Below are 8,596 nucleotides of genomic sequence, written 5' to 3'. Positions count from 1 at the left end.
TGACTCTTCAGTGTTGCGGAACGTGTGTAAGTGTTTCTGCGTACAGACAGACAGACGTGACTCTTCAGTGTTGCGGAACGTGTGTAAGTGTTTCTACGTACAGACAGACATGACTCTTTAGTGTTCGTTCCTGTCAGTGAGTGCCCATCAACACAAGTTGCTCAGAGAAAGTCAACAACCAGTTAAGTGTTGTTTTTAAAACAATGGTTCACGTTCAAGTGTCAGACACTATCTGTTAGGAATCATTAGTCAGTCCCCATTACCAATGTCCGTCCTTTAAAAGCCAAGTTGAATGTAACCACAACAATCCCAACAAGTACCTGTAATATTTGTGTTGTGTTTTAAACCAGGTATTATATAAGTGAGTAAATTTTAAATGTTTAATAACTCCTAATGGAAAGATTTTTGCTTCGCAGGTCTGTGAGCTTTACTTCTCTGTATAATCTGCTGAAAACCAAACTTTGCCCCTATTTCTACGTTTGTACCTATCAGTTTACTGTCCTGTTCCGGGCAGCAGGATTTGCAGGAAGTGATGTCATCACAGCACTCATATCTCCCACAACTAGAGGCTTAAGAGAAGCTATGAAAAATGAAGGTAAACATATAGATTTAAAGTGACGAGTTGACACTTTCTATGGTAAACACTTAGCTTTCCTTAGAAGTTAAGTCATTTGAATTGTCTTTTATCCATTGAGTACCAACAGTATTTTAAGAAATGTCTTATTTCTTAATTTATGCTTTTGTTTCAGTGTTTAGTTGTCCCTTACTGTAGCTGTAAGTAAATAATGTTCCCTTTCTCTGCTCTCTCGAGTAAACACATACTGGGGTGGAAAGTCACTCAGAGTACAAATTACCCCTTTAACATGGTTTTCAGACTGGGTTACGACCATTAGTGCATCATGAAATCAATTTAGTGCCCCTAAGCAGCATTTTTTTTTTTTTTTTAATGCAATGGACTAGAGTATAATTTATGAAAGAGTATTACGTCTAGTGAGTATATGTATTGTTTCCTGAACCTTTTGTTTCAAGGAGATGCGTGTGCATGCACGTGCGTTTGTGTTTTGTGGGCAGCTGTCTAAAAAACTTGAAGCTACTGCCTTCAATTGTAAAAACGTGCATTTTCAGCTTTTGTACTCTCTAAAAGTAGAACACACCTTGTTTTTTTAGATTTTATTAGAGAAAACTCAGGTACATTGTCTTTTTTCTAACATAGGTATTGAATTTTCTCTGCCTTTAATAAAAGAAAATGCCCATAAGAAGAAAGCATCTGGAACAAGCTTGGGACATGGGGAGTATGTGATTACAATGACATTTTACGCCGTCCAGTGACGTACAGACGCTGTGAAACAGTTCTGTACAGGTAACAACAGCTTTGTGGAATGGGAACCCTAACTAACTAAGCAATTTCCTAGGGAGCAAGCAATCAGTGATGAGGATGAAGAGGAAAGTTTTTCCTGGCTGCAAGAGATGGGTGTGCAAGATAAAATTAAAAAACCCGACATGCACTCTGTCAAGCTGTATCCTTTCAGTTGCTGTTACTGAATCATATTTATGAGCAGTTTCACACTGAGTGGCAGTTTATAGGACTGTAATCTTAAGATCATATTAAAATCAATTCTCCATTAAATGACAAATCCTAAGCACCAAGAAACTGAACAGTTACTAAGCTATTATTTTAAAAGTGAAAACATCTCATTTTGATTGTTTGTGGAGGAACAGCGTGTTTTGGATCAGAGAAGGAATTAGTCTTCGTTAGGTGTCAATTTCTAGCAAATTCAAATGGTCAAAGAGAAATCATTTTGATCTAAAAATGTGAGTTACCATGTTATTGCAGTGAGTATGAGTGGGTACCAGGGGTATTTTCTTTTTATAATGGAGAAAAGGAAGCCCAAGTGATTCAGAATCAAGAAGGATTGCTTTTCGCACAGGTGTGGGGTTTGCACTTGCAATTTCCTTGATTGTCATCTTCAGGCGTAAAGAGAAACATGAAGTGCACATGGATCACAGGCCTGAGTCTGTTGTACTGGTGAAGGGAACCAACACCTTTACATTGCTCAATTTTTTGATCAGCTGTAAGAGTTTAGTGGCCACCTCGGGTCCACAGGCAGGACTTCCGCCAACCTTGTTATCACCCGTAGCTTTCAGAGGTGCCACAATGCAGATGCTTAAGGTAATGAAATGGGGGAGACAAATTCAACACTTCACTGATCCCATAACCCATGACCCAGCTTTTTAAGAGGCACAGTTTTTGAAGGACAAATTCTTTTATTTTTTAATAGCCGGCTAAATCCTTGAAGCATTTTGGTACATGTTTTTTGTTTTGTTTTTGCATTCTTTTCAGTGGAAACCTCCTTGATGAAACAGACTTGTCGGGGTTTACATAAAAATAAATTCTTCTTTATCAAATAAGTGTAATTGGCAGCCAAAGTATTCTGGTGTTAATTTCCTTTAATTTAAGGAAACATTGCTTAATCTCATTTTGTGTCATTTCTATACCAATAAAAGAACATAATAGTCAAGGACATTATATAGATCTCAAAAACCGGATGGTGGATAAGTGAAAAGAATAAAAGTTAACAAAACTGTTGAAAAAGTTAATATATGTAAATACTAAATATCTACTAAATATTAACACCACTAGAATTAAATGATTTACTCGTTTTCCCAGTATTCTGCATTAAAAGTATATTATTAAATCAGAAAAGATACTATGTATGAAAAAAATTATATTCTCTAGAATTTAGTTAAACAGAATGTCTTGTAATTTGGAGAGGATATGGGGGCCCTGGTGGCATAGTGGTTAAGCACTCGGCTGCTAACCAAAAGGTCAGCAGTTGAGTTCCACCAGCCACTCCTTGGAAGCCCTCTGGGCTGGTTCTCCTCGGTCCTGTAGGGTCACCATGAGTCGGAACCAACCCGATGGCGCCTCACCACATAACAACGTTGGAGATCTTGAGAACTTACTAAACATTTTACGTAACAAATTGTTTTAACATCTTAGAAACTGCTTTTGTTCCTCGAAGTTAGAGAGGAAAACACAAATGAAAAATTGTTGAAAACAGTTTTAGCTAGGAGACAAAAGCACTGTTATCTTGAGAGATGGTGGTCATTAATTTTCTTTCTTTAAAATTTTATGAAGGCACGAAGTGTAAATGTGAAGACGCAAGCTCTTTCTGGATACAAAGATCAGTTTAGTTTGGAGATTACAGGTCCTGTCATGCCTCATTCTCTACATTCAGTGACCATGCTACTCAGATCTTCACAGGGTGGGTCTTTTTCAGCAGGACTGTATACACATGAGCCAACTGCTGTATTTAATATCTGCCCACCAGTGGAGAAAGCACTGGATAAAGTAAGTAGACCTCTTTAAACAGATTTAATTATAGCATTTCCTTTTTCTTCTTTTTTTAACTGCTCGCATCAAATGGGGTGTACTTAAGCAGCTGCAGGAAGTTAGAGTGATTAACGATGGAGCCAGACTTGGTCCTTGTTGCAGGTTACCATAGTGCAGGACTTTGTTTTAATCATTTATCACTAAGAGCAAGCGATAATGTCTATATGTAAGTTGCTTTGGTGAGATAAATTTTGTTAATTTGGGCTCTTGTACTCATTTAACAGTGACTTAAAAAATTTTCCCAAAAAGGCAGGTTCTTGTTTTGCACTGTCTTCTTAGTTCCAGAACTTCAGGGCAGGGCTCCAGACTGGTTCATTCTGGTTCAGACCCTTGAGAATTTGCATTTCTAACAAGTTCCCAGGCAGTTGCTAATGCTGCTGATTAGGGACCAGTTCTGAGAACTAGTAGAGCAGTGGTTCTCAAAATTTATTATACGTAAGAGTCACCAGGGATCTTGTTAAACTGTAGATTCTGATTCAGTGTATCTGGGGTAGAAATGCAAGTTCTCAGCAGGAGTTTGAACTGGAATGAACCAGTTCAAAGTCCTGCTTCATTCAAGGTGCCTGCTTCCTTGTAAGGTTTGTGAAAGTTTCGTCTTTTAAATCAGAAACACATTTTGGTATGGGTATTTTCTTAACCATATTTGCCTTTAATTTTGAACATAATTTGTTTGGAGGGTTGTAATAAAGAATTAAGACCTTTAAGATTGCCTCATACTTTTAACAGTTTGCCAGATTTGTGAAAATACATCGGTATTTTAGGATTGTCACTATGCAGAATTTCTAGTGTCGACTTCCAATGTGGTGAATTGCCCATGTTGTATACTGTCGAGTGGATTCCCACTCAGACCAACCCTGTACAAGGGTAGAACTGCCTCCCAGCATTTCCCAGGCTGTAATCTTTACAAACGTGAATCCAAAAAGATTCCCATGGTAATTATTGAAAGCTCAGTGTTCAAAGACCCATGTGCTTCATACCGAGTTGGATATGAATTTCTGCAGGAGACTGTGCACAAGGAGCTTGCCAGCTGTGGGTTGCATCCTAAGACTCTGGACCAACTTAGTCAAGTGCCGTTCCTGGGGAAGTCATCGTTACAGCACATGGAAATGAGTGACTACGTGTGTAACTGGAGATCCTCAACACTCAAGTAAGCCTGAAAGAGACTTGGAGGAAAAGCTTCTAGCAGGAGATTCAAGACTCTTTAGAGTGGCTTTAAAGTTCATTTTGGAAGCTAAAGGAAAGGAATGTAGCTAAAAATATTCAAATGTTTGTAAATGTAAACTTTTTATTACATGCACTAAACAGGATTTTTTTTTCCCCCTAAATTATTTGGTTGTCATTGAGAAGGATTAAGGTCTTAAATCAACATTTTCTACTGTACTATTTTCAGATTATTCAAATATGAAGATAACTCAAAAAACTTAAAAAAAAAAAAAACTTCAAATAATTCAAATGACAATTCTGGATGTTTACAACCTAGTTATAAACCAAGTAGAAAACTGAATTGACGTCAGTCTTTGCATTGAGAGAGTGGAGCCGTTATCTCATGGTACAGTGACCAGTGCCATCAGGGCCAATTATTTAACAATTTACCTAAGACTAATAATAATTTTACAGGTTCTTCCTTCATAAAGGTAGAAAATATCTAGTGGGCTGATCGTTGATGCTTCTGCCTTAGCTTCCTACTGACTTAAAATCCATCTGTTCTCAAATATATTTAAATCTTTTTTTAATGCTTGTTAATCCGGAGAAAAGGGTATTTTGTATTCCATATAGAGAAGTGTTGTATGCTCAGCTTGAAAGTTGGCAAAATAGTACTTAATGTGCTTATAGAGGTGTGTGTGTGTATAATTCAATTTTTCTTAAATAAAAGTGCTCAGAAATCACAGGCATTGGGAAAAGAAATAGTATTTGAAACAGTATGTGTTCACTTGATAGTCCAAAAAATAAAACACCACATTTATTCCAGAGAAGTTTGTATTTGGGCCTTAAGCTTTTGAAAATAAAGTTTAGAGACACAGCATATGAATACCACTGTAATACACATGAAATAGTCTATCATCAGACCCTAAAAATTAACATGAACTTTAACTTTCTCATAGTCAACAAAATAATGGCTGGGTGCCGATTTCTTAGATAAGTTGGTTACAGCACTTTAATTATCATTTTTCATCTACCTAGGTGTAGCTGAAATTCAAAATGCACAGCAAAGTAAAACTGTATCACAACTCGGTGCCGAACTAAATGTACTCGGCCTCTGCGGAACTCTAGTCAGGCTTCATTCTAACTCCCTTCTGATGGCCCGAGTGGCGTGAACAGGAATGCAGGACTTAGTGCTGACCACCACGCAACACACCACTGTTCTTCTGAGAGCCTCTACACAAACTTGAAGGGGACGTGGTGGCATTAGCCCTCTGGAACCGACGTTGCTTGATCACCTCGCTAACACTGGCCCAGCGTCTGTCCAGCAGAGCCATTGTGAAACAGTACAAGGTGCACAGCCCCTCAGTGATTACCGGCGGGTGTTACAGCAGCCTAGCCACGGGGAGGAGTTACAGCATAGTACAAAAGACAGTATAAAAGCGTTATTTCACATTCCACACTGAAGATTACTGATGCCTTCAAACAATCGATTGTTTGGATGTTAGCCACTTAAACAAATACACCACTAAGGTAAACAATATAAACATACCAAAACCCTGTGTGGTTAAATACAATTTCCATGGTACAAAAATCAAAGCCTGGAGATGTCTGTACAGATTGCTTTTTACACAGTGTCTTAAATTGCCAAATATTTACAACATTAAGGAGGAGAAATACATTTTGATGCAGAGTAAAATTATCTGAAATGATTATATAAAACCTCAATCTATCTACGTGAGGCACTCCTGAAGCAAGTGGCATTAGCCATGAGGTCCTTTGGTACAAGGCCCATTGCTTGAAGAACCACAGTAGCTGCTGTGGCTTTAGCATGCTTCTTATTAGGGCTGGCAAAGCTGGGCTGGTAAGCGCTTCCATTTATCAATACCTATTCAAGAAAAACATACAATTGGGCTGGTAAGGGCTTCCATTTCTCAATACCTATTCAAGAAAAACATACAATAAGAACAGCATCAAACTTTAATATCTATTAGCTTTGTATTTTTTCACTAAATGCTAGAAAAATAATTTACACAACTATACAACCCATACTATGTAAGTCAAATTAATACCAACCCAGAAGACGCAAATCATTTTGGGAAAGGGGACCGCAAAACTAAGAGCAGGTCTCCAAATGAAAAAAACAATTTCCTGATAAAAGTAAATTAATTCCCCAAGTTCTACTATAAAATATCAAATTATCTGCCAGATTTTGCCCACATCTTTTCCCTCCAAGATACTACAGGTCACGTTAAAGTTCCCTTCAGTGCTCAGAAACCCCACCGCTCTACCCAGACCACACACATCCCCAACCCAAGCTCAGTGTATTCATCCGGTGACCATATACTGCTTATCCATCACCCTCTACCATTAAGTCACCACATTAATAAATGTATGAATTAATGCAGAAATTCATATTTACCCTAAAGAGAAAATGTTTGCGATGATCAGGGCCACTATCATGGACCAAGAGAAATTCAGGTGGTTGCCACCTTCTCTTATTACAGATTTCCATCAAGGCAGACACAGGATGTTTGCCTGCAGAGAAAAAATGACCAGTTATAAATATTTCCAACATCTTTTGCAACAAATTATGAACTCAAGGTGGGGTTGGGGCAAGAGGAAATTCCAAAATGTACTCTCACCTGACAGATCCTTCATTGCAGCAGAGAAGTTCCCAGATCTCTTTTGTGCTCTTTCTCCTACTGCAACCAGACCTTTAAAGAAGAAAAAGAAGCCAAGTGTTCACTGAACAAATGCCAAGGCATCGTTTTTACTTACAACACAGTGAAACAAAGACTTCCTCTGAACATCGGTCCACGCCCTCAAATACAACAGTCAACGTGCTCCTGCTACACTAGATTTATCAGCCCTAACCTCTGGTTTGCTGGGTTTCCATATATAAATCTACACACTTTATATCGTATTTATCAGTATTGGAAATAGTATAAAAATAAAACGATCAGCAAACACAAGAATTTAAGTGCCATAATCACCAACAGCTCTGTCTGTTGCTCTGTTAGTTTAAAAAGGGCAGTGGCTATTCACTGCAATGATTTCTAACAGTTTCTTTTCCCACAAAAAATAATTCTCAGTTAAATGTACCGAAAAATGCTAAGGGTCTTAAGCCAAAAAGAAAAAAGTGAGAGAAGGCTGTCTCTGAGGATAAATTGGTCATTACTTCCCCCCACAAATACTCTGACTTAACAAATAAAGAGACGTTCTCAAAAGGTAAACCTCTTTGCATAAGCTCCCTTTCCCATAGGTTTACTACAAAACCAACCAGAACAGGTTCACCGTACTATTCCAAACAGCACTTTCCCAGCCCCCATTACCAGGGAGAACGCGTAAACCCGTCCCTGGTTAAGGCCACACTGGCATGCCTTTCCAAACCTGCCCGCAAGCATGCTGCCCTGAGAATGTCCGCGAGGCCACGGTGCACAATTTCAAGGAGACTGTTTGTTCCCTGGAATTACGCCAGGCATCCGTGGTTCTTTCCTTCCAATAAACCACCCCCATAATGGAAATAACCTATTCATTTTTAAGAACCTTGTTCAACTTTAATAAGTAGCTATTTCAACCTGACACAATTAGTACCAATGAGGTCCTATTCTAATTTAATCAAAAGTAATCCATTCCTAACGCTACATTATAGGGTAATTATGTTACTTACAGCCTATCATCTTGTATGTACATGATTACAATAAATTCCCTCTAATCTGAACTTAAATGGCAACAGAGTATAAGTAGATGACAGTGCTCTAATTCTGATGGAAAATCAATTTTTATTGCAGAGCCAGAACATTTCCAAATTCATAAAGACATATTAACTTCAGTAACTTTTTATTGTGACTACAAAATAGAGGAAAAACTCCCAGTTTTAAAAATCAGGTTTAAAAAAGCTATTAAAACCACACTGAGCTGGCAGCCCCTTTTGATTCTACTTAGGACATTACTCCAGAGGAAGAATGATTTCAAAGATACCAATTAACTGTTGGGTGCTAAGTGTATATCCAATACAGCCACTGCATGCAGGCTGTAAACATCCCCCAACCCCCCCCC

At 38.2% G+C, this 8,596-nt stretch overlaps 2 protein-coding genes across 3 annotated transcripts in view; one reads left to right on the top strand and one right to left on the bottom strand.

Annotated features, from left to right (window-relative positions):
• The window catches only part of DONSON (DNA replication fork stabilization factor DONSON), a 10,350-nt gene extending 5,519 nt beyond the window's left edge, over positions 1–4,831 (top strand). The window contains exons 5-10 of the mRNA XM_023741318.1: positions 417–595; positions 1,214–1,292; positions 1,413–1,517; positions 1,972–2,170; positions 3,140–3,352; positions 4,396–4,831. Coding sequence (XP_023597086.1) covers positions 417–595; positions 1,214–1,292; positions 1,413–1,517; positions 1,972–2,170; positions 3,140–3,352; positions 4,396–4,545 — 925 coding nt within the window. The 3' untranslated portion in view covers positions 4,546–4,831. The remainder of the gene's footprint in view (positions 1–416; positions 596–1,213; positions 1,293–1,412; positions 1,518–1,971; positions 2,171–3,139; positions 3,353–4,395) is intronic.
• Positions 4,832–6,120: 1,289 nt separating this feature from the next.
• The window catches only part of SON (SON DNA and RNA binding protein), a 32,018-nt gene continuing 29,542 nt past the window's right edge, over positions 6,121–8,596 (bottom strand). Inside the window, exons 10-12 of one of the 2 annotated variants that reach the window (XM_023741310.1) lie at positions 7,180–7,251; positions 6,957–7,072; positions 6,121–6,422 (exon numbers count right to left, since the gene is read on the bottom strand). In XM_023741310.1, the coding sequence (XP_023597078.1) occupies positions 6,264–6,422; positions 6,957–7,072; positions 7,180–7,251 (347 nt within the window). In that variant the 3' untranslated portion in view covers positions 6,121–6,263. Of the gene's footprint in view, positions 6,476–6,956; positions 7,073–7,179; positions 7,252–8,596 lie in introns of both variants that reach the window. The other variant, XM_023741311.1, reaches the window with a different exon arrangement.

The sequence above is a fragment of the Trichechus manatus genome, unplaced genomic scaffold, assembly GCF_000243295.1.
Source record: "Trichechus manatus latirostris isolate Lorelei unplaced genomic scaffold, TriManLat1.0 scaffold00177, whole genome shotgun sequence".
Classification (NCBI taxonomy): Eukaryota; Metazoa; Chordata; class Mammalia; order Sirenia; family Trichechidae; genus Trichechus; species Trichechus manatus.
This window is presented reverse-complemented; position numbering and strand designations above follow the sequence as displayed.